We start from the raw sequence: 26,800 nt of genomic DNA, 5'->3' as shown, positions 1-26,800 counted from the left end.
TCCCAACATGTAACGTAATGTCTTATAGTGTCAGGTAGAAAGGAATGGAAGGTAGAAAAAATTTGTGGAGATAGTAATTAAGTTTCAGGTTTGTATAAATGTCATACCAACTTGATAGGTTTACAAGGACTTTTTTTCTCTAGAAACATGTAGGTACTCATAAAATTTACATGAACATCTCCCTTCTATAAAGGGAAAGGAGAATGTCATTATGTACTACATTTCTGAATAAGGAATCCATTTAACATAACTTGCTTTAAATTTTCCTTTCATAGGAAAACAAACAAACATGACATGAAGCAGATATTTCAGTAAAGCATCAGGCCCTATATATTTTTGTACCTGATGATTTTGCTTCTGAATAGAATATTTTGTTATAGTTTGAGTCATAGTATATCTTTTTTGTAGTGGGTGAAACACTGTCTACATATGATGAAAATACACGAGATTTCATGTTCCCGGGTCCAAACCAAATTTCTGGACACCATGATTCAAACCGCCAGGTTACCATGAGGAGGATTTCTGGCCTTCGAGTAAGTGCTTACTATTTTTGGAATCAATTTGTGATATGGGATCACTGTTAAAAGCACCATATAGCCTTTAATACCTGAAATGTGAAGAACTGATTCAAAGTTTAATGTGGTTCAAAACATATTTTTAATGAAATTATGATGTTATTTTAAACATAAATCTGAATGAAAATGATATAACAGAACCCATGCATCTTTCATCTAGAATTAACAAGTGTTATTTTGCCTTGTATTATTCAGATTTCTCTTTTTTCCTTCTGCCACCTGCGTCCTGCCTCCCCACATTCCCTCTCTTTTCTCTTTTCTTTATTATTCCCTCAGAAGGATGACCAATAAACATTTGAAAAGGTGCTGAATCTCATCAGCATATGGGGAAATCCAAATGAAAAAAACCATATGATTTCATTTTTGTAGCCATAAGATTGGCAAAATTTAATAAAATCTGACCATATCAGAAGTGTGAAAACTACCACAGTTCAGAATTATCTAATAAAGGCAAAGATTCTCATAGCCTGTTGCCTTCTAGGTGTGTACCTGGGGGATGTATTCTGTCTGGTATACTAAGAGTTTTTCTAGGGGTGTTCACTGATAGCATGGTTCATAATAGTGAAAAATTGCAATAATTTAAATGTTCATTAGTAGGAGTTTGGATAGATTGTTGTATGTCCGTGTCATGGAAATATATATTCATATAACTAAATGTGAAAACTACAATGTGATAGCCAATTCTTCCATCCTTTCCTCCAACTCTGTTCAACTTTTGTTGGGTGATTTACACATATTTTTATCCCTGAAAATGTCCTCCACTTAGAGAAGCTGAGAGAAGACCCTGCTATTTCAAAGAAGAAAAAAGCAAAAGATGTATAGGTTCAAATAATTTGGGCAAACATTTTTTTACTAATTTTATAAAATGTTTAAGTTGTTTGAGTAAGGGAAATGGGGTGATATATGAGCCAATATGGTGAATTAAATAGTTTTCCCTGTAGGTCTAGATTTATGATATGCTCTGTCCTTGGAAATAGCAACTTCAGCTTGCTAGAAGTGTAAAAGTTGACTAGTAAATCTATGAAAATATACTTCCTTTGAGATATTTTCAGTGTCAGTTAGCTACCTTCTATTATAAAAACCTTCAAAGAGTGTTTCAGCAAATGTATGGAAGCCTGCAATGAAAAAAAAATCTGATTTTAACATTATGGTGTTTTGAGGGCACCTGGGTGGCTCAGTTGGTTAAACATCTGACTTCAGCTCAGGTCATTATCTCATGGTTGGTGAGTTCAAGCCCTATGTCAGGCTCTGTGCTGACAGCATGCAGTCTGGAGCCTGCCTCAGATTCTGTCTGCCCCTCCCCTATGCATGCTCTGTCTTTCTCTCTCTCAAAGGTAAATAAACATTTAAAAAAAATTATGGTGTTTTGAAAGAAATTTAAAAGGCTATATTATACCAAATTGACAATATAAACATAAAAGTATGGACCATTAATAGGTATCTTCTTCATTTACTTGGGGTTACTTTTACATACATTCAGATGTTGGATTACTAAGACAAAAAATACATACATACATATATATATATATATATATATATACACACACACACACACACACACACACACACACACACAGAGATACATATAATTACTTCTGGTAATGGTGGTGTGAAGAGGTTGACTGTTCCTCTCTCCATACAAAATAAGTATAAAACTGGACAAAATTGTCATAAGCACCAGTTTTAGGACACTGAAAACTGGCAATTAAGACAAATTAAGCCTGTTTAAGGTTATAAGCAAGTGTTGAATCACTGTATTGTACACCTGAAACTAATATTACACTGTATGTTAACTAACTGGAATTAAAAAAAAAAAGATTAAGTGTTTATACTTAAATAATGGCTAAAGATTTGGATAAAAATGGCAGGAACATGTGGCCTTCTTGCCTGAGGCAGCTTCCATACCCTACTTGGCCAGTGAGAAATTGTAGCTTCACCAGTCCTGGGGTTGGGCAGAAAAATCAACAGCTCTGCTGCCAGAGGGGTCAGAATCAGGTTTGGGCAGTAAGACTGTGATATTGTAATTTTTAAAAAATATTTATTTATTTTTAATTTACATCCAAGTCAGTTAGCATATAGTGCAATAATGTTTTCAGTGTCCTCCATAATGCCCCTTACCCATTTAGCACATTGCCCCTCCAAACCCCTCCAGTAACTCTCTGTTTGTTCTCCATATTTAAGAGTCTCTTATGTTTTGTCCCTCTCCTTGCTTTTATATTATTTTTGCTTCCCTTCCCTTATGTTCATCTGTTTTGTATTTTAAATTCCTCATATGAATGAAGTCATATGATATTTGTCTTTCTCTGACTTATTTCGCTTAGCATAATACCCTCTAGTTCCATCCACATAGTTGCAAATGGCAAGATTTCATTCTTTTTGATTGCTGAGTAATACTCCATTGTATATATACATACCACATCTTCTTTTTTTTTTTTTTTAATAACACATCTTCTTTATCTATTCATCTGTCAATGGACATTTGGGCTCTTTCCATATTTTGGCTATTGTCAATAACGCTGCTATAAACATTGGGGTGCATGTGCCCCTTCGAAACAGCACACCTGTATCCCTTGGATAAATACCTAGTAGTGCAGTTTCTGGGTCATAGGGTAGTTCTATTTTTAACTTTTTGAGGAACCTTTCCAGAGTGGCTGCACTAGTTTGCATTCCCACTGGCAGTGCAAAAGAGATCCTCTTTTTCCGCATCCTCGCCAGCATCTGTTGTTGCCTGAGTTGTTAATTTTAGCCATTCTAACTGGTATGAGGTGATACCTCATTGTGGTTTTAATTTGTATTTCCCTGACGATGAGTGATGTTGAGTATTTTTTCATGTGTCGGTTGGCCATCTGGATGTCTTCTTTGGAAAAGTGTCTATTCTTGTCTTTTGCCCATTTCTTCACTGGATTATTTATTTTTGGGGTGTTGAGTTTGATACGTTCTTTATAGATATTGGATACTAACCCTTTATCTGAAATGTCATTTGCAAATATCTTCTCCCATTCTGTTGGTTGCCTTTTAGTTTTGTGGTTGTTTCCTTCACTGTCCAGATGATGGTCCCAATAGTTCATTTTTTGTTTTTGTTTCCCTTGCTTCTGGAGACATGTCAAGTAAGAACTTTCTATGGACGAGGTCAGAGAGGTTGTTAACCTACTTTCTCCTCTAGAATTTTGATGGCTTCCTGTCTTACGTTTAGGTCTTTCATCTATTTTGAGTTTATTTTTGTATGGTGTAAGAAAGTGGTCCAGGTTCATTTTTCTGCATGTTGCTGTACAGTTTTCCCAACACCACTTGCTAAAGAGACTGTCTTTATTCCATTGGATATTCTTTCCTGTTTTGTGAAAGATTAGTTGGCCATACATTTGTGGGTCCATTTCTGGGTTCTCTATTCTGTTTCATTGATCTAAGAAATATATATTTGGTTTTATCCTTTTTCTGGCACAGAACTTCCAAAACCCTTGGAATTTTTTAAGTGGTAGGAGCAATAAAGGTGTTTTACTTGTTTTGTTATGTTAATGAGGTAACTTTTGAAAGGCCCCTAGATAGCCTAAGGATGAGGGTTAATTGCCAGGGAGAACAAACGTGTGGTTAGAGGGTTGGAACTTTCAGCACCCTGACCTGTGGGGAGATGAGGCTGGAGATTGCATTAAAACACCGATGGCCAGTAATTAATCAATTGTGGATATAGTACTGAAGCCTCCACAAAAACCCATAGGGGTTTGGTTTAGAGAGCTCTTAGGTGAACTTCTGAGGCAGGTGCTGCGAGAGTTGTGTGCCTAGAGAGGGCATGGGAGCTCCATGTCCCTTCCCACCTACCTTGCTCTATGAATCTCTTCCATCTGGATGTTCAGCTGTATCCTTTATCATATTCATTTATAATAAATTGGTAAACAGTAAACTATTTTCCTGGGTTTTGTGAGCCTCTCTAGCCAATTAATTGAACCAGGGGAGAAGGGCATGGAGACTTCCAAATTATAGCTGATTGGTCAGAAACACAGGCGACAACCTAGAGTTGGGATGACATCTGAAGTGAGGTGGGTACAGTCTCTTAGGACTGATCATTAACCTGTGGGATCTGATACTATCCCCATGTAGTGTTAGAACTGAGTTAAATTATAGGACCCCTATCTGGTGTCACAGAGAATTGCTTGCTAATGTTGGAAAACCCACACATGGGAATTGGTGTCAGAATCCTAGGGGCAAACAGTGTGTCTTCACCAACTAAATGTGGATTTGGATGCAAATGGATGAAGAAACCACATAGTTTTGATAGGCTGAAGGCTGTTCCAGTTAGATTGAGCAGCCATCTGCCAGAAGGTTCACAGAAGTAAGGGAGCAATTTCACAGAGAAGTAAGGGAGGGCTGAGGTCAGCTCTCCACTCATTCCTGGCTGACTGTGAAACTATGCATATGCAACGAGAGACAGTGCGAGCCCAGCAAAAAGTGAAACTCGGTAGAAACTACAGATCTGGCTGTGTCTTTGAATGTATTCCCCAAGCCACACATGGATAATCAACAGAGTGGAACACTTACAGGTTCATAGGATGACCACTAAGCTATGTATATACAGGTGAGACCCCTAGAATGAATGGAAGAATCAAAAGATACATGGTATGTGTATAAACTGAACAGCAAAATGGCAGATATAAATCTAGTCGTATCCAGTGTTTTTAAGTGGATGGATAAAACATTCCAATCAGTAGTTTGTTGTCCTGGCAGACAACAGTGTACCCTTCCTCAGAATTCTTATGACATCTGTCTGAGTCTTAGGCTGTCTTCCTGAACCCATTGCTGTGGCAAGAATTCAATCACATCTGAGATTAAATCCTGGCACTCTCACAGACTACCTGACTAAATTTGAGCAAAGCACTATAATATTAAGATATCATAAGGCTGTTGGGTGGATTAATAAAACCTTGTAAATGGTTATAGCAATACCTGGCACAGAGAACACTCAATAAATGTTAGTGATATGATGATGGCTGTGGAGATCATGACAGTGGTGATGATGATGATAGTCTCCTTTAGACTGTGAACTCCATAGAAACAGGATCTGTGGCTTTCTCTTCTTTAAATTTAACTATTCACACAGTACTTTGCATGGAGTAGGTACTCAAATGCCTCTTGATTGAATTGAATGAATGAATTACATCTTATAGACATCATAGAGGAACTGACATTTGAGATGGAGTGATGATTAATTTTATGTATCAACTTGGTTAGGTTTTGGTGCCCAGTTGTTTCGTCAAACTCTAGTCTAGGTGTTACTGTGAAAGTATTTTGTAGATGTAATTAATGTTTACAAACAGTTGACTTTAAGTATAGGAGATTACCATTGACAATGTAGGTGGATCTCATCCAATTAGTTGAAGGCCTGAAGAGCAAAACCTAAGGTTTCCCAAACAATAAGGGATTCTGCCTCAAAACTATAATGTAGAGATACAACCTAAATTTTACCCGGCTAGCTTGCATACAGATTTCACACACAAGACTGTGATATCAACTTTTGTCTGAGTTGCTAGCCTCTGGATTGCCCTCTGGATTTTGGACTTGCAACTCTCATAATTGCATGAGCCAATTCCTTAAATCTTGCGTGCTCTCTCTCTCTCTTTCTCTTCCTCCCTCTCCTATTAGTTCTGTTTTCCCAGAGAACCCCAGCTGATACACAATGGTTTTGAATGCTCAGTGAAAATAATGGCTAAAACACTGAGTATTTACTATGTGACCAGCAATATATGGGGAAGGGTAAAGTGATAAGTTGCAATCCAGGCTATGGTAGTTATAAAATATGTCCACAAATGATTTGATACTTCTCTCTTCCAAAGGTGGAGCTAATTCTACAGACTATACTTAGTGACTCTAACAGATAAAATGTGGTGAAGTGACAGTATTGGACCTTGGAGACCAGGTCTTTAAATGCATTGTGGCTTTCTTCTTGCACTCACCCTTGTATCGCTTACTTTGGGCTAAGCCAACTGCTATGTGTGAAGATACTCAAGCAACTGTACAGAGAGGGCAGAAGCTAGGAAGGCTTTGCTAGAATGTTTGTAAAAGCTTGAAAGGTCTTGAAGAAACTGTCAGATGCGTGTTTGCAGAAAGTAAGGTAAATGTTATTGGAGTTAGGATTAAAAGGAATCTTTATTGGGGCATCTGGGTGGCTCAGTTGGCTAAGCATCTGACTTTGGCTCAGGTCATTATCTCACCGTTCTTGAGTTTGAGCCCCGCATCAGGCTCTGTGCTGAAAGCTTGGAGCCTGGAGCCTGCTTCAGATTCTGTGTCTCACTCTCTCTCTCTGCCCCTGCCCTGCTCATGCTCTCTCACTCAAAAATAAATAAACATTAAAAAAATTAAAAATAAATAATAAATAAAAAGAGGAATCTTTGTGATGTAATGGCAGAAAGTTTAGCCATATAGTCATCTGCAGTAATGTAGAGAAATATTTAAGGAAATGAGTGGTCTAAGACTTTCAGATAGATTGTTAGAGGGTCTGTTTGGTTTTCTCTTGCTGCTTTATAGCAAAGTATGAGAGGAGAGAGATAAGCAAAAGGAAAGGCTGTTTAGCAAAAAGGAGTTGGAACTTACTGTTTCTGAAGATTCCCCACTTTTCCCAATGGCAGATAATGCTAAAATTAAGGGTTGACTTCTGAGCAAAAATCATTCCAGGCACTTTTGGGAAATTGTGGTCTGATGGTGAAACCTAGGGTGTGACTATATAATCCTTCATTAAAATCTCAGAAAGATCCAAGATGATGTCTTAGAAAATAATTTAATCAAGTATCAGGTTTTTTTGAAGATGCGTAAGGGCAGTCTCAGCAGAAGCCCAGTGGAGAGAAGCGTGCAGCTTTGGTCTAATGGAGTGAACTGCAGTAAGATTCATAGGAGAACCACACATGTTTTTAAAGAGCATTATATTGGGGTGCCTGGGTGGCTCAGTCGGTTAAGCGTCCGACTTTGGCTCAGGTCATGATCTCACGGTCCGTGGGTTTGAGGCCCGCGTCGGGCTCTTTGCTGACAGCTCAGAGCCTGGAGCCTGTTTCAGATTCTGTGTCTCCCTCTTTCTCTGACCCTCCCCTGTTCATGCTCTCTTTCTCTCTCTCTGTCTCAAAAATAAATAAATATTTAAAAAATTAAAAAAAAAAATAAAGAGCATTATATTGTTGGAAATACCGCCAGCTTGGTCTGAAATGCAGAGAGACGTCACAAAATGAAAACTGGACCCCCAGAATTCTGTTGACAGGACTCACACTCAGAACACTGTGCAGCTCTAACACATGGTCTACCTCTCATTGAGAAGGAATGATAATTTAGAGGATGGAAGCAAGAGCCCAGAGGAGCCCAGAGAATAGTTATTTCTGATCAGGAACAGGGCTAAACTTCTAATCAAGGAACTTCTAACATTTTCCTGGCTGGATTTTAGAATTTCAATGGACCAGTGATTCCTGTTTGCCTCTTGTTTTCTCCTTTTGTGAATAAGAATATCTGTAGTGATTATCCTATGCCTGCTGCACGTGTGTATTTTGGGTATGTGTGGGGCAGACATCTTGTCTCTTTGGTTCACAAGTCTTCCAACTGTGAGGGACTGTATTGTCAGAACTGCTCTTAAAGAACCACATCTGTGGAGGTTGAATAAGGACTTGACTTAGATGCCAACATCCTGGATTTCAAGCTGAGGTTGTAAAAGGATGAGACTTTGCTTTGCTTTGCTTTCTTTCTTTCCTTTTTCATTTTTTCTTTTTTCTTTGTAGGGCATGAGTTTAGTTTACACATGAAAGGAGTCTAAGTAACTTGTGGTCAGAGGGTAGACTGGTGGTTTTAAAATACGTCCACAATGGGGCACCTGGGTGGCATCTGACTTCGGTTCAGGTCATGATCTCATGGTTTGTGGGTTTGAGTCCCGCGTCGGGCTCTGTGCTGATAGCTCAGAGCCTGGATCCTGCTTCAGATTCTGTGTCTCCCTCCCTCTGTGTCCCTCCCCTGCTCACACTCTGTCTCTCTCTCTCTCAAAAATAAATAAAAACATTAAAAATGAAATAAGGGGCGCCTGGGTGGCTCAGTTGGTTAAGTGTCTGACTTTGGCTCAGGTTGTGATCTCACCATTTGTGAGTTTGAGCCCTGTGTCGTGCTCCATGCTGATAGCTGAGAGCCTGGAGCCTGCTTCTGACTCTGTGTCTCCTCTCTCTGCCCCTTCCCCGCTCGATCTGTCTCTCTTTCTCTCTCTCTCTCTCTCAAAAATAAACAAACATTTAAAAATTTTTTAAAAAATGAAATAAAATATGTCCACAAATGTTTGATATTCCTCTGCTGAAAAGGAAGTCTAACTCCTTTGTCCTTGAATGTGGGCTGTACTTCAGGGCTGTAATGAATACAATGAGATAGATGTGACAGTGTTAGACTTAGGTGAGTAAGTCATAATAACAATTGTGGCTTTCTCCTTGCTTTGCTTTGGGAGAACTTAGCTGCCGTGTCATGAAGACACTCAGGATGTTTATGTGTTGAGGAGCTGAGTCCTCTTGCTAAAAACTAGAAAAGAACTGAGGCCTCCAGCCAACAGCCATGTGAATGAGCCTTCTTAGGAAGCAGACCTCTTGCCCCCGGTAAACCTTCAGATAACGGCAGCCCAAACATCTTGACTGCAATCTCATGAGAGATTTTGAGCCAAGAACCACCCAGTTCAGCTTCTGCCAGATTCCTGACCCATAGAAAGTATGTGAAATAATAAGCACGTACATTCGTTATAAACTACTAAGTAATCTGCTGTATAGCAATAGATAACTAATAAATAGGCATGGTGGGCATCATTAATAAAAGTGGATTGCAGAAAATCATTTGGTTAATTATCAGGCAACTCATATTTACCTTTTCTGTAATGTGTGATGTTTGAAATTCTCAAGTTAGTAGGTCAAAGGCTGGGTTTGTAGAGGACGAATATCTGACTTCTACATTAGAATGAAGTTGCACTGGGCATACACAATATCTTTTCATGTTTTGGTGAATGTGTGATTTGTGTGCTTCCAAATATTTTGGCAGGTGCTTTGTGACTGTTCCTTTGAATTTTACCATTTGTCTCCACTTATTTCAAAACAGCGTTAAAGCTGATGTTTGAAATGTTGCGAGCAATAGAAGCCAGATTCATTCATAGATCTGAATGTAACTCATACATTAAGGGAAGAAATGTTGGCGGAATTGGTAGAGACTTATCTCTCTTCTGTTTCAAGAACTGCATATCTACAAGGTGTAATTTTTTTTAACATGAGGAGAGTGTCCAACGTATTTTTTTAAGTTTATTTATTTTGAAAAAGAGAGAGAGAGAGAGAGCACAAGCAGGAGGAGGAGGAGGAGGGAGGGGCAGAGAGATAGAGGAGAGGGAGAATCCCAAGCATTGCAAGCTAATAGCGCAGAGCCCCAGTGCGGGGCTGGATCTCACGAACAATGAGGTCACGACCTGAACCGAAATCAAGAGTCAGATGCTTAACCAACTAACCCACCTAAGTGCCACCAAAGTACTTCTTGATTGTGTAGTTAAGTAAGTTAATTTGTAAAAGTAAAAAGAGCTCAAATCCATTAAGTGTTTTTATATATTTCTGACTTTAGTATTATTGTATCATAGTTTAAAAATCTTAGAATAATTTGACAGGGAAATACTGGAAAATGGAAAAAGCATTATGTTTTACATAAAGGTAATATAATCACTTGTAAGGGAATCATCAGCAATGAAACTGTTACTTGCTAACATTTAGCATCACTGTGTTGTCTTTACTTTTAGTAGGAAGGTCAAACTAACAAATGAAGCGGCTAAGTCTTGATAAGTGTTTGTTACTTCAGGAAATGGTTTTATCACTAATAGTTCTATTTTTTCAGAAATTGAAATAATTAATAATACCTTTTATTATTATTATTTTTTTACTCAGGGAATTGCTCCAAAGCTGGAATTTTCTACGACCTCAGTGATAACTGAATGTCTGATAAGCTCGAGGAAGTGCCGCACTCAGGTTCAAATCTTTTATTTATTTATTTATTTATTTATTTATTTATTTATAAAATTTTTTTTTAAACGTTTATTCATTTCTTTTGAGAGACAGAGAGAGACAAAGTGTGAGCAGGGGAGGGCCAGAGAGAGAGAGAGAGAGAGACACAGAATACAAAGCAGGCTCTGGGCTCCGCCAAGCTGTCAGCACAGAGCCTGACGCGGGGCTCGAACTCACAAACCGTGAGATCATGACCTGAGCCGAAGTCGGACACTTAACCCACTGAGCCACCCAGGCGCCCTTCAAATCATTTATTTAAATTATTTAATGGTTTAACTTATTTGTTGATAGTTATGGGCATTTGGAGAGAATTATGCTTTTATTTTGACCGTAGCTCATTTCATTTTTTTGGGTCAATCTGGAGTGTAAGCAAAACAATTATCAAAGGTATTTAGCAGTTCATTTGCATCTTAAATGTGAGAGTGAAGAGTTTGGTACACATGATAGGCGGTGCCACGATGCAATTATTATTTGTAATGCCATGGGCCTTTTTTTTTTTAATGCAAAGAAATCAGTCTGCCAGAAAGATGTTGAGATCAAGAAGCCTTACAGAGAGCTAGATGGGAGGCTTCTATAAATCTTATAGGAGTTACAGATGATGCAAAAAGTTCAGAGGATTCTTTTTAGCAAATGTGACCAGAGGTTTTCATGCGGGGATATTGGTGTTTAGTAAGTATGGTTTCCTGAGTCTCTCCCATTCCTTGAATGATTCTTGCTCAGTTTGGTGGCCACACTGATGGTATCAGACTAAGGGAAGCTTGGACACTTCAACCTAAGTACCTTGTATATTTGTAAAAACTGCCTTTAGTCAACTAAGTTATATGGACCTGGTATTTCATTCCAGTCTAACTTTTCACTGAGTCCCCGAGATCATCTTACTGCCTTGTCCACAAATTATCTAATAATGTCTAGGCATCACTCATATGCAGTTGCATTATGATTAGGTAACAATGAACACCCTGTGATGGATGAGGAGCCAGGAGCATATAAAGCCCTGAGGATCCAAACGAGGCAGGACTGGACCCATGGTGGCAAGAGCGGAGTGTTAATTTACTGTACTCTCAGTTTTAGAGTAAATTTGCTAAGGATGATAACTGTGACGTAAGCTAAGAAGGTAAAGCATGGTTTATATGAAATTATTAAGGGGATCATTCTTACGTTGTTTGACAAGATACATAGTATGGCTATAGTTATTTGTCTTTGAAATGCAAGCTGAAATGCAGCTAGTAGAGATCTAACAACCTCTGCTTGCCAGATGCAGAGACGTTACTGACTTGTTTTGAGATATGTACTGTGCATTTTTGTAAATTGTTAAAAATGTTTTACCCGGACTCAGACAAATTTTTTCTCTCCTCATCGGGGTCTGCCCTTCTGGTGGGTGGGTAGAAAAGTATGAAGTAGAGCATATGCTCAGAAAGGTACACACGTTCTAAGTGCACAGCTTGGTGAAGAGTCCTTTCTAAATGTAAAATTATCCCCCCATTAGGACTTTCATCAGACTTAGGAATTAACGTTTTCCTCCGTGAAGTTTTTTAACTTGCCATTTTTTAACTTGCTATTTTTTTAACTTGCTATTTCAGTGTTTGTCATTTGTTATTTATTGAACAGATATAATAGGATAGGCTTCAGTGTCAGACATTGTTTAAGAAAATATGCCTCAGAATCAGATCTGGGTTCAAGTTCCTCATTAGGCTGCCTTAAATATTAAATTAGAGAATATATGCAGTGTGTCTGGCACATAACATATAACTAATTAATTTGGTGACTGCTACTGAAGTTTTTTTTAAAGATAATTGGGAGGGAAGACAATAGATAAAATACAAGATAGAAAACATTGTCTGGTAGGCACAACAGAGTCTATACTTACACATTAAAATTTTGAATGTTATCAGCCAGAATTTTAATCTTACTTGCCCTTATTTGAAAATGTGATAAATCTACTTTTAAAAAACTGAATATTGGTTAAAGTTAAAATTTTAATGGCTGTAAAGCAGCATTTTCAGGTTCAAACATAAGAATAAGACAAACCATTTTGGTTTTTAAGAGAGAATGAGTGAAAGAAACTATAAAATTATTTAAGTTTACAAATACTTGTAATGATCTCTATTCCTTTTGGCACATTATTTTCTTTTTTTTTTTTTTTTTTAAATTTTTTTTTTTCAACGTTTTTTATTTATTTTTGGCACAGAGAGAGACAGAGCATGAACGGGGGAGGGGCAGAGAGAGAGGGAGACACAGAATCGGAAACAGGCTCCAGGCTCTGAGCCATCAGCCCAGAGCCTGACGCGGGGCTCGAACTCACGGACCGCGAGATCGTGACCTGGCTGAAGTCGGACGCTTAGCCGACTGCGCCACCCAGGCGCCCCGGCACATTATTTTCAAATTGATGTTTTGTCACCAGTTGAATGGATTGAAAAAATTAAGCATATTATTGTGAATTTCTGAAATAAAACTAGTTTTCTACTTACACTTTTTACTTACTAAAGGTAGACTTTATTATGAATTAGTTAAATGTCAGTAGTAGTTTTATTAATATGTGTGTTAGTCTGCTATATCAGGTAGGTTTTGCTGTGTAAAAAGCAACGCTAACTTGGTGGCTTAAAATAAAATGTTTCTCACAGTTCTGTGTATTGGTTGAGTGGTTCTTTTGGTTTGAACTGGCAAGGCTGGGGCTGACTGATCTAGGATAGCTTCACTCTGTCTGGCAGTTGGCTGAGTTTCTGGTCTGGGAAGGACTTCATATTCCTGGTAATTGGCTTGATTTTAGCTGGAATGGTGGCCACAATACTTTCGTCTTCTAGTAGCCTAATTTTGGCTCATTCACATGGAGGCAGGATGGTTGTCAAAAAGGAGTAAAAGACTTTAGCACTTTTCAAGACTCTCCTTATGTCACATGCTATTACCCTGTTGGTCAGAGGGACCCACTGTGTTAACAGCATATAACAACCACTATTTTCAGCTCTACTGGGAAGGAACAGGATGCATTAAGGATTGGATAGAGTTAGACAGCATGTATCTGTACTAGATATATCTTAGTTTATAACTTCCTCTGCTAGTATTCAACATTCGAAAACTGTAACCAAGAAAGATGAGGCTAGTTATTTTAGATTTGGTATAATCAAAGCAACTTTATAGCACTGTTGAAAGAGATGATTATGGTTCATCTGTGTCTGGAGGTAAGAGATATTAAAAATGTGTGAAGATTTGAAGAAAAGAGTCCAGGGAGTGAGGAGGTGATGAGGGCAAGTAGCAGATTCAGCGAGAATAAAAGAAGTACCACGAGGAAAAGTAGTTTTGGTCAGCAAGGGATTTCAGAGTTTGGAATGCAGTGGATCTGCACAATGATGAAATCTAAGATGAGGTGAGTAAAAGTAATTAAAGCTGAGAAACAGAGTCTGAGTCCAAGGTCTTGGAAATCTTCACTACTTGAACATTTTACTAAACCTCAAAGGTCCTTGCCTGTGCTAACATTCCTGCTTCTTTGCATCAGTGTGATGTCATAGAGATGGATGAAATGTGATAAGGTGGAAAAATTCTGAATGACTTGTTGAAGTCATTGAACAAGGTGGGAGAAGGTGGGAGCATGTTAATAGCTGCAGAAGGAAGATGAAGAAATAATCGGATGGTGCTGGTTTGTATGAAACCCATGGGCTTATTTTTCCAACTGGAAAAATACATTTTTTTCCTGTTTACTTTTTAAAAATATTTGACTCTTCCCTTCTATGTCACATTTGTATTTTATTAGAATAAATACCCTTAATGAGCAGGGAAGGGAGGGGTTGAGAAAGTAGAGAGGGAGGTAGGATTGATAGTTTTTTAAAATGATTAAAGTTAGAAATACAAAGATTCTCTCACTGTCCATTTTCTCTAATATTGGAAATCTTATAATTCTAGATGATGAGTCAAGAGGTCTTATGTTATTTACTAGTAATCCAAATTTTAAGGCACTTATAAGGCAGGGACTAAATGAAACGTTATCCTAATAACACAAAAAAAGTTTGGAAATATAACATTTGTTTTTAAAAACTTAGACTGCTAACCAATTTTACTAGCAGAATACTAGTCATTAACATTTATATGTGTCTTTCATGTCTTCTTACATTTATAAAAATATGGAATCAGAATTAAGATGGAATGACTATTGGTCATTAAATTGTAAAGTTTTGGTTTGAAAGAGATCTTAAAATACTAATCATCTTGTATAATCCAAACAATACATTTCATGAAAACATGTATAAAGCTCTTTTTCAGATGTTTACATTATATGTATGTATATAATCATAGCAGTATAAGTGAAACTTATTTTATGTTTTCTCCATAAAGATGTCATAAGCAACTAATTAGCCATGCGTATTTGTAACATTACTAAAGAGAGTCCTCTTAAACTATATAGTCAGTTACTTGGATACTTTTAATTATAAATGATAAACCAATGTTTACATTCATTTTTTAATATACTGAAAACTAATTTTTCTGACCTTGTTTCTTAGATTTTTCAAATGATTAAATATTGGACTTGTTAGACTTAATACCATATACTTTATTAACTACTAGACAAAGAGTTATCTAGGATAGATAGGAAAGACTAATCTAGTTGGCTTTGATAGATTTTATGTGCTTTAAATTAATTTAAAAATTTTTTTCCTACCTGTAGTTTATATATAGATAGATATATCTACATATATTTCTACATATGTCTTCTGCCTAAGTTAACTTTTATTTTGTATGTTTAGGATAAATTTATTTACCATACGGCTCCAGTTGAAAAATCACACGGCAGACTGCAAAGCAGAACATCAAGATCACAGAAGAAAAAATCCAAGTCACCTGAGAGAAATAAATATTGCATGAATGCAAAAAACTACGAACAGCCTACAATTTCTTCAAAATCACACTCTCCATCTCCCTACACAAAAAGACGCATGTGTGAGCTATCTGAAGACACCAGGCGGCGGCTGGCCCATTTAAATCTGGGACCCTATGAATTCAAAAAAGAAACAGATAAACCTCCATTTGTGATTAGACATGTATGTGTTCTCTTAAACATTTCCATTGGAAACTGATCTAATCTATTCTTTCACTAAAATATTATTCTTGAAACTTCTTTCACTTCTACCTTCTATTAATAATTTTTTTTTCCTGAACTGTTAGCCTAGCAATCTAAAATGGAAAATTAGCTTAGAGTAAAAGAACATTCTTTTGTCAGTCTTTAAACCTGACAGAGATCAAGTTCCATTATGAATGCCATGTTAAGTCTTTTAAGTACCCATTTCCTTTCTTCTTATACACTGGACAGTGTAATAACTCTACAAATTGAACTTAGATATAATTGACATTAGGACTAAAATGGCAGAGGAGGGTGTTAAAAGAGGACCAACTTTCCTTTATGAAAAAAGAAGACTCCCTTTTTCTAGCCTTTTTGAAAATTATAATGGCAAGTAAGTTCCCTTTGATATTATGTCCCTTGGATAAACCTTATATAATGGATCTTTGAAGCAAATCATTATTTGATGAGGATGGGAAGGCCTTTGAAAGTGAAGAGAGTTAACTTAGGGTTGTATAGTTCTAATCTTTCCACACAGAAGCCTTTTGATATGGTTTAAGCTTAGAACTTGTGTTCATGTGATAGTTCAGTAGACTTTGGCTAATTTTAAGAGTCTGTAATATTTCAGAATATGTAATAAAGGACCTTCTTAGAATTCTCATAGTTTCTTGAATTTTTGCAAAGAATTTTTATCTTAAGAGTGTTTCTTTAACAAAGACCTACAAATTAATAAAAATTACTCATAAATATATCTAATAATAGTAATGAACATTAAGGTTTAAGTGCCTGTAGAAGCAAAATGCCTTTTGGGATTATATATAAAGTTATCTCTTTTCTTTAAAAATGTTTATTTATTAATTTTTGAGAGAGGGAGAGAAAGAGCACGAACAGGGAAGGGGCAGAGAGGGAGAGTGAGGGGGAGGAGAGGGAGAATCCCACGCAGTCTCTGCGCTGTCAGCACAAGAGTCTGATACAGGGCTCGGACTCAAGAATCGTGAAGTCATGACCTGAGCCAAAATCAAGAGTTGGACGCTTAACTGTCTGAGCCACCTCAGTGTGCCTAAAGTTATTTCTGACTTTAATTCATTTTTTTAAAATTCTAATATGTAAATATAAATGTAAACATGTAAATATGCTCCTTTGATGGTCTAATGGGTTTTTTAAAAGTACACCACCTGAAAGGTTAGTTTTTTTGTGTGGCATCTAAAAAAAAAATTAAGTGAATTACATTTAAGCAACATTTCATTCCATTTTTATATTTTGACTATGAATCCTTTATTCTTTTAAACTAATGTAACAGATTAAAAAAATTTTTTTTAATGTTTATATTTATTTTTGAGACAGAGACAGAGCATGAGCAGGGGAGGGACAGAGAGAGAGAGGGAGACACAGAATCCTAAGCAGGCTCCAGGCTCTGAGCTGTCAGCACAGAGCCTGATGCGGGGCTCGAACCCACGAACCGTGAGATTATGACCTGAGCCGAAGTCGGACGCTCAACCAACTGAGCTACCCAGGCGCCCCAATGTAACAGATTTTTTAAATTTTACAATGGTTACTTATAAATGCAAATATTTTATTGAGATGATTGTGATTACATTTGTCTTATTTCTATAGAATTTGTTTATAGGTTCTGGTCACATTTTTTGTTATTTTTTGAACAATATCCAGATAAGATTTATTTGCTTGTTTGATGGCAGTTTAGAAAACCTTTAATTTTATGACTGCTTACAGTTGTAAATTATTTTGAAAAGGATATATTAAATTCTAATCTGAAGGAGGGGCGCCTGGGTGGCTCAGTCGGTGAAGTGGCCGACTTCGGCTCAGGTCACAATCTCGCTGTCCGTGAGTTTGAGCCCTGTGCTGGGCTCTGTGCTGACTGCTCAGAGCCTGGAACCTGTTTCAGATTCTGTGTCTCCCTCTCTCTCTGACCCTCCCCCATTCATGCTCTGTCTCTCTCTGTCTCAAAAATAAATAAACGTTAAAAAAAATTAAAAAAAAATTCTAATCTGAAGGAATAGTAGCATTTTAATTAAAATGCCTATGTACAAAGATAACCAGTAATATTTATTGGAAGTTAGCCACAAAACAAAATTGTTTAGGGAAATAACTGCTCTTAAAATGCTTATTAAATTATTGTTTTTCACATCAGTGTTCAAAATGGAATAATCCTAATCCTGCTTGGTATAAACTTTAATGTTTTTATTTAAGAGATTTCCCTTGCAGCTTTTCAATAGACAGGAAAAAAAAATGCATGCTTCTACGCCTACAGTTAGAAAATTGCTTACATTATTATATAGGAAACTGGAGTTTTCCAATTGTGTTTGCATAGAGATGTCTCTTTTCCCCCATAACCATTTATGATTTTAAAAGCACTTAACAGGGGTGCCAGGGTGGCTCAGTCAGTTAAGCGTCTGACTTCAGTTCACGTCATGATCTTACAGTTCATGGATTCGAGTCCCACGTGCTGACAGCTCAGAGCCTGGAAGCCTGCTTCGGATTCTGTGTCTCCCTCTCTCTCTGCCCCTCCCCTGCTCACACTCTGTCTCTGTCTCTCTCTCTCAAAAATAAATAAAACATTAAAATAAATAAATAAAAGCATTTAACAAATTGATAACATTTTAATTTCATACATGCACATGTAAAAAGTTAATACTTTTAGGAAAGACATTCTAGTTTTACATACATTGTGTGAAAAATAGTCATAAAGAGTAAGGGGCAGTTTCAAGAAAGCAACTAACACGCTCCCAAACTAACTTGGCACAACCATTCCAGAAAAGTTAAATGGAATTATTTTCTTTTTCATTTATACAGAATAGGATTTTTTTTTCTGTTGTGGTCAAATACTTGTAACATAAAATTTACCATTTCAACCATTTTAAAGTATATAATTCAGTGGCATTAAATGCATTCATATTGTGCAACTGTCACTACTATCTAGTTCCAGAACTTTTTCATCATCCCAAACAGAAACCCTGTACTCATTAAGTATTCACTCACCATTTCTCCCTTTCCTCAAGCCCCTGGCAACCATTAATCTACTTTCTATCAGGAAGTGGATTTTCCTCTTCTGTCATTTCACCTAAGTGGAATCCTACAAAGTGTAGACTTTTCTGTCTGGCTTTTTCCATTTAGCACAGTGTTTTCTTTCATTCATGGTATAGCATGTATCAGTACTTGATCCTTTTTTGGTCGACTAATATTTCATCGTATGGACATATACCTCATTTTGTTTATCCGGTCATCTGTTGATGGATGGGCTTTTTTCACCTTTGGGTTTTGTGCGTAGTGCTTCTATGCATGTTAATACACAAGTTTCAATTTGAGTACTTGTTTTAGTGCCTATTGTTTTAATACCTAGGAGTGGAATTGCTGGGTCACATGGTATGTGCTATGCATGTTTCTAACTTGTTGAGAAATTGTCAAACTGTTTTCCACAGTGGCAGTCCCATTTTACATTGTTCCCAGCAGTGTTTCAGGCTTTACTTTATCCACCTTCTCACTAACACTTATTATTTTGTTTTGTTTTCTTTTTATTATAGCCATCCTAGGGGGTGTGGAGTGGTCTCTCATTGTGGGTTTTTTTTTTCTCATTGTGGTTTTGATTTGCATTTCCTGATAAGTAATGATCTTGAGCATCTTTTCATGTGCTTGTTAGGCATTTCTGTGTTTCCTTTGGAGAAACATTCATTCAGGTCCTTTGTCCATTTTTAATTGGGTTGTTTTTCTTTTTGTTGTTGAATTGTAAATTTTCTTTATATATTAGGATTCTAGATACTTATATAATTTATAAATATTTGTCTTTTCACTCTCCTTTTTAAAAATTTATTTTTTTTAAATTATGGTAAAATATACACAATATAAAATTTACTATTTTAATCATTTTTAAGTGATTAAGTGAAACTGTATTCCTATCTTAACATATACTCCTTAGTTTGTGGAAAAGATTTGGGAAGCACCATAGTTAAAACTCAAGTATAACTCAGTGGTGTTTAGTACGTTTATATCATGAAGTAGTATCTTTCACTATGATTTTGATTTGCATTTCCCTAATGATTACTGATATCGAACATTTTTTCTTGTGTTTATTGGTCATTTGTATATCTTTTGGAGAAATGTGTATTTAAGTTCTCTGCTCACTTTTTAGTTGAGGGTTTGTTTTTTTTTGTTTGTTTTTTTTATTTTTATTTTTTTTAATATATGAAATTTACTGTCAAATTGGTTTCCATACAATACCCAGTGCTCATCCCAAAAGGTGCCCTCCTCAATACCCATCACCCACCCTGCCCTCCCTCCTACCCCCCATCAACTGAGGGTTTTTTTTTAAGTTGTAGAAGTTTCTTCATATATTTTGGATATTAATGCCTTAATAGATAATTATTTGCAAGTTATTTTTATTCCAAGGATTGCTTTTCACTCTCTTAATATCATCCTTTTAATGTACTAAGTTTTTAATTTTGATGAATAGAGCTATCTTTTTTATTATTTACATCATTCTGACTTTTTTATTCTTCATTAGAAAACATGCTTAACTGTTTTTTTTTTTTTTTAATGTTTATTTATTTTTGAGACAGAGAGAGACAGAGTGCAAGTGGGGGAGGGGCAGAGAGAGAGGGAGACACAGAATCTGAAACAGGCTCCAGGCTCTGAGTGGTCAGCACAGAGCCCGACGCGGGGCTCGAACCCATGGACTGTGAGATCATGACCTGAGCCGAAGTCAGACGCTCAACCGACTGAGCCACCCAGGCGCCCCAACTGTTATTAACTGTAGGCTATGAAGCACTCCGCATGCTGGGCTCTGAACACAGCCAAATAATGACACTGTTTGGATTCAACATCTATATTAGTAGTAAATGTGGCAAATTTTTAAATGTGGCAAAATAGATTCCTCTTTTTGTAACTTTGTAATGGAAAGCCACCTACACGATGGGGTAGTGGACAGTTTAACTATAAATCTGTTCATTTGAAAGTAGACTCAATATATAATTAGAGATTTCTGAAGTTTAATTTCAATTTTATTTAAACATGAACAGCAAAATACTCAACTAAGCTCTGGCTTTGGGATATGCCTGAACCATAATAGGCACTATCACATTAACCTGATGACTAATAGTCTATGTACTTGAGTTGATTTTCTGGTACCATGAGACTGGAAGAACACTTAAGTTCTTTTTGACTTTATTAAATCCTTCTTCTTCTAGGTTGACCCTCCAAGTCCCAGGGCTGATGCTTTATTTGGTTCTTCCGGCAGAGACTGTGAAAGAGATGGATGGTCCAGGATGCACAATGGTGAGCTAAAAGTTATTTCTCTTCATTGCTTTACTTGCCTTGGCTACAGTCAAGCCTTTAACTTGACATCAGTGAACTAAAATAGAATCTCTGCTGTATTATTAGGTAGTAAGGCATATGCTACTTTTTTTTACAACTTGTGGGACACCCATATAGGTACTTTAAAAATAATAGAATTTTTGTGCTGCTATAAACTACAGAGTAGCATATTAAAGACTAATACCTTTTAGTGGAAAAAAAAACAACTTGATTTTGTTTTGCTCAACAATTTCTAAAATTATTTGACTATGGAACTATTTTCCTACCTTAACATATACCCCTTAGTTTGTAGAAAAGATTTGGGAAGCACCATAGTAAAAAGTTCAAGGTTATGGGTTTTAGACATAAAATTACACATATATTTGACTACTTGCTCTGTCACTTATTTATAGATTGGGCATTCTTGAACAAATCATTTTAACTACTTTGATAATCAGTATATTAAAGAATGAAGAGGGACGCCTGGGTGGCTCAGTCAGTTAAGCATCTGACTTTGGCTCAGGTCATGATCTCATGGTTTGTGGGTTTGAGCCCTGCATTGGGCTCCGTGCTGACAGCTCAGAGCCTGGAGCCTGCTTCAGAATCTGTGTCTCCCTTTCTCTCTGCCCCTCCCTGGCTCATGCTGTGTCTCTCTGTCTCTCCCAAAAATAAATAAATAAAAACATTAAAAAAAAAAAAAAGACTGAAGATAACACAGTAAATGTGACCATGTAAAATGCCCTAGCACACAGGCCTTAGTAAATTTCAGCTGTCAATATAATAATTATTTATTATTATATTTATGAAGAGATAATGTCTTTTATGCTTAATTTATAAGAATCTTTTTTGTAGGCCCTGGTTCTAAGGGTTAGATAAATTACTACTTAAGTTCAATGTGATAAGGAAGATGACTTTTAGGAAGAAGATTAAATAGTATTTTATAATTAGGGATATTTGAGTGTCATATCTATAGTCATTGACTAGTCGGTCAGCAACATTCCCCAGCAGCCTTTAAGTGAATTCAGTACACACTGAGAAAGGCATAGAAAAAGAAAAATGAGACAGAGTGAAAAAAAACCACAATCATAACTTATAGTGAGCTCCCATCTCTTTCTGTTTCTAAACTGTAGTGTATAATCTCTCTCTCTCTTTTTCTCTTTTTAATGTTGAAATGAAACATTCTTCTCTGAGAACATGCAGAATTTGTGCTCATTTATTTAGCTTTTTTAGCGTTAACAGGGAGATAGATGTGGTAATCAATAAGTCTTTTATTACCATGGTAGCAGATTATATGAAATTAGGAACAGATGTTATACTTTGTTTCCCCTCTTGGAAGAAATTTATGGCCATGGAAAATAAGGTTTAAGAAAATCGAAAATAACTCCAATGTAGATGTTTCTTTGGAAGATGTTTTTAGAATGCACTGAAACGTCTGATGTCTCTTGACAATTATAATATATTTGCCAGCAGAACTGTTAAAGTTTCAGTAACTTTTGATCGACGCAGCCAGCTACCTATGTGAAGTACAATCAGAGAGGTCATTAGTGAGGTCCACATTTTTTCTTTTAACTTTCTATTTAGACATAATTTCAGACTTAAAGAAAAGTTGAAATAGTATAAAGGATCCCCATTATACCTTTCAGAATCCTCAAATGCTAATATTTGCTTTCCCTCTTCCTCTCTATCTCCTTCCCCTTCCTGCCTCTATATCTGTATGTATGTTTGTGTATTAACTTTCTTTTGACAAGTACATTGCTATGGACAGAATTGTGTCCCTCCAAGATTTTTATGCTGAAACTCTAACCCTAAATGTGCTGGTATTTGGAGATGGGGCCTTTGGAAGGTAATTACATTTAGATAAGGTTAGGAGGTTGGGGCTCTCATGATAGGATCAATGCCTTTATAAGAAGAGAAACCAGAGATCTTGCTTTTTCTCTCTGCCTTGTGAGGACACAGGCAATAGGTAGATGGCTACCTTCAAGCCAGAGCCAGAGCTCTTCCTGGAACCTGACTGCACTGGCACCTGGATTTCAGACTTCCAGCCTCCAGAACTGAGAGATAGATGTCTGTTGTGTAATCCCTTTGGTCTGTGGCATTTTGTTATGGCAGCCCGAGGAGACTAATACAGATATTATCTTATGTGATGTAATTATTAAAAACAGAAAATTAACAGTGATATAATAATAATAATAATAATAATAATAATAATAATAATAGGCTAATCTATAAACCTAAATCACATTTGGCCGCTTATGCTATATCTTTATAGCAAAAGAAATTCCACATCACGCATGGCCTTATGTTGCCGTGTGTCTTTAGTTGTCTTTAAAATGGATCAGTTCTTTAATCTTTCTTTGTGTTTGACATTGATAATTTTGAAGAGTTCAGGACAGTTATTTGATAGAATGTCTCTCAATTTGGGTTTGTTTGATTTTTCCTCAGGATTAGATTTAGGTTATTCATTCCCCCGAGAATACAACAGAAGCGATGCATGCAACATGCCAGGAAGTATGTCACATTGCTTTGTTACTGGTGATATTAATTTGCTCACTTAATTAAGATGGGGTCTGCTAGATTTCTCTGTCACAAAGGTGCTATTTCTTCTCTTTGTAATTAATGGGGAGATACTCTGAGACTATTATATCCTGTTACTCCTTAACTTTGACCCCTGTAGCATATACTGATGATTCTTGCTTGAAATAATTTATTACTGGAAAGTTTGGCAAACAGTGATTTTTAAAAATTCTATTCTTTGTACATTTATTACTTGTCTTTTAAAGAAAGGGTTTTTCCGTTTCATTTCTCTGCTTTAAAGTCCCTATTCTTTTGACTGCCTTTTTTTCCCCCTTTCTGACAATTGAGTGGTTGTGTTTTGGGGTCTCATCCACTATTTAAACACATGTGGGAATTTCTTATGATAGAGTCTCTTAAGAAAGAGTGAATTTTCACTAATGACTAGTATTACTTTAATGGAAATTCTTAAACATTTTCTTGCCAAATTATCTTGCCTAAAAATTTTTAAGTTTTTATAGGATACCATTTCACCACCATTGACTATTTTGGTCATCATAATAATTGCATGAGGATGAATTTAACTATATTTGATCAAGAAAAATGACAGAGAGGCCTGGACAGGTTAAGTGGCTTATTAAAGAGTTCCAGAACAGCCCTGGTCAGTCTAGGGTCCAGGGCTTCTCACCACAACTTCCTTCCTCCCACCTTCCTACTACTTTCTCTACTTCCACTCAGGTGTTTTGTTTTGTTTTTAAGATACATTTTTCAAGCACATTTTTTCTTTCTTTGGCATTTCCATAGTGGATCATTCTAATTGTAATTTGTGCAGTCCCTTTGAAGAGATGCAACATGTCTTATGCTGCAAGAATGTTTCTAAGCTTTATCCAATCATTGATGTTTTTGAAAAGGAAATTGAAGGCATCATCCTGGTCCCTTTTTTATTTGCTTGGAATTTGAAAAGACGTTAGATTCTGTCTCCTCCTTGGAGGAGACTTCTCTTATTACCTTCATTTGAAGATTCTTTTCTGAGTTTCATTTCTACCTAAAATTGTAATCCTTTATGAGCTTTCACTAATCCCTATGTTTGATGGTTTTTGTTTGTAAAATAAATTGGAAATTACATTCCAAATCCTAATATGTAATAATTTGAATAGATAGCAATAAATGGTAACATTTTACTGTTCTGAGTAAAATAGCATATCATCATCATGTTTATACTTATTAACAAAATATTTTGTTTTGTCTTTAATTACATGTGTGCCTCCTCCTCTCATAGACCAGTGGGCATCTGAACTGTGTCATTTTTGGGAACTCCTTTTTTAGTTTCTTCATCTCTCTATTATTTATTAAATATCTTTAACAGCTTTAGTAAGCTATAACTTATATATCATAAAATTCAGCTGTTTTGAGCACAAAACTGAAGGAGTTTGAATTTGCACCATTGTAAAATCTCCACAATCCATTTTTAGAATATTTTAATCATCCAAAAGAGTTTTCTCATACCCATTGGCAGTAAATGTATATTCCCAACCTGAGTCCCTGGATTGTTTCCACTTTTTGGCTATTATGGAGGATGCTATTTTGAACGTTTGTATTGAAGTCTTTGCATAGATACATTGTTCTATTTCTTTGGAATAGATACCTAGGAATGGAATTGCCAGTTCATCTGGTAAATTTATGTTTAACTTTTTAAGAAATGGCCAACTGTTTTCCAACATGACTGTATCATTTTCCATTCCCACCGGCAGTGTATGATGGTCCAATTTCTCCACATCTTTGACAACACTTGTTATTCCCTTTGTCTCACTGCAATTGTAATTTATATTTAACTAATGGCATTTAATGTTTTCTTCATGTGCTTATTAGGTATTTATTTATCTTTTTTGATGACCATCACCCTTCCAATCACTGATAAGTTTGCTGTTTGCTGAACTTCAGACAAGAAAAAAATAGTGAGGGGGAAAGTCTGAGACTTTTGCTACTGAGACTTCAGACAAAATTAGTAATAAGAAAGATGAGAACATCAGAGGTCAGAGTAAACAGTTTCCGGTCAATGTATCACAAGTGAACCAGAGACAGAAAACACATGTTATGTGTCTTTCCTTTTTAGAAGGTTGGATCCCCTGAGGGATATTAAATGCTGGTTTTATTTTATAAAGCTGGACTTCTTAGCTTTGCTTCCAGTAATAGAGACTGGCATATAGCAAATGCATGGCTGTGTGCTCCATGAAGATTCACAGGAGAGCAGAAGCCAACCTTAGGGTATTGTGTGGGCACTGGGATAGCAGTAGGGTAATTGCTGATAAAGGACTCCAGGGGCATGCTCTTTGAAGGTTCATAGGTACACATATTTGTCAACAGGAATGTTTTGCAATAGAGTAGCACTAACTACCAGAATGGAGTTCAATTCCTTGAAATTAGGAAAAAGGAAGATGATAGTACCCTTCAACGTAGGATAGTATACAGGTTGCCAAGATAGGGATTGACTCATAGGGAACACATGTTGGCAGTAACCATCAGAATGGGGCTCAAGAATTAAGTTGATAGAAGGAATTAGCTGATAACAGAGTTGCAAGCTCTGCACATGCAGATAAATAAATAAAGCAAGCACAAAGCTTGCTTAAGCAAGCACATGCATGTGTGCAAGCTCTCTGGTGTCTCTTATAAGGGTACTCTTTCTACCATGAGGGACCTACCTTCGTGACCAGTCTAATCCTAATGACTACCCAAAAGTCCCATCTCCAAATACCATCACCTTGGGGGTTAGGGCTTCAACATATCAATTTTGGGAGGATATAGCATTTAGTTCATAACATCTATTTCATGAGGTTATTAGAGAATCAAATAATAGTCAACATTTATTGCATGTGTGTTTTCTGCTGGCCTCTATTTTAAGTACTACTATTTTATTGGTTAGTTAAGATAACCTCAAGAATGTTAGAAACTATTATTTTACAGATGAAGAGGTTTAAAGAAGTAAAGTCAAAGTTGGTCAAGATCACACACACACATCATATTACACACACTAATCTGAATTAGCTTTTAATTTTTCTTCATACTTTTCTTAAGTGTGGCCCATGCATTAAGGTCCAGGTTAGCTTTCTCGTCCTTTAGGAATTTTTTTCTGATTGCTTTAGTTTTGAGAGATTTATCTCTGATAGGACTTACTAATTGCATTAATTGCTTGTACCATTCTGACTTCACTTCTTCTTATATGATGCTGTTATTCAACTTTGTATAACTTAACCCAAGTAAAGTACAAGCATTTTAGGACTGTGGGCCATGACTTTTTATGTCCTTTATCTCCTGCTTTTAGAAGATAGTTAGTGAGTAATTATTGG

The 26,800-nt window shown here is 36.4% G+C and overlaps 1 protein-coding gene across 4 annotated transcripts in view; it reads left to right on the top strand.

Moving 5' to 3' along the window:
* Positions 1 to 26,800, top strand: part of SPATA6 (spermatogenesis associated 6) — a 147,789-nt gene that overhangs the window by 50,685 nt on the left and 70,304 nt on the right. For all 4 annotated transcript variants that reach the window (XM_042997064.1, XM_007077235.2, XM_042997063.1 and 1 more), the window contains exons 5-8: positions 409 to 533; positions 10,481 to 10,561; positions 15,331 to 15,624; positions 20,840 to 20,927. In XM_042997064.1, the coding sequence (XP_042852998.1) occupies positions 409 to 533; positions 10,481 to 10,561; positions 15,331 to 15,624; positions 20,840 to 20,927 (588 nt within the window). The remainder of the gene's footprint in view (positions 1 to 408; positions 534 to 10,480; positions 10,562 to 15,330; positions 15,625 to 20,839; positions 20,928 to 26,800) is intronic.

This window comes from Panthera tigris, chromosome C1 (genome assembly GCF_018350195.1).
Source record: "Panthera tigris isolate Pti1 chromosome C1, P.tigris_Pti1_mat1.1, whole genome shotgun sequence".
NCBI classification, from domain to species: domain Eukaryota; kingdom Metazoa; phylum Chordata; class Mammalia; order Carnivora; family Felidae; genus Panthera; species Panthera tigris.
Note: the sequence above shows the minus strand (reverse complement) of the source record. Positions and strands in the feature narration are given on the sequence as shown.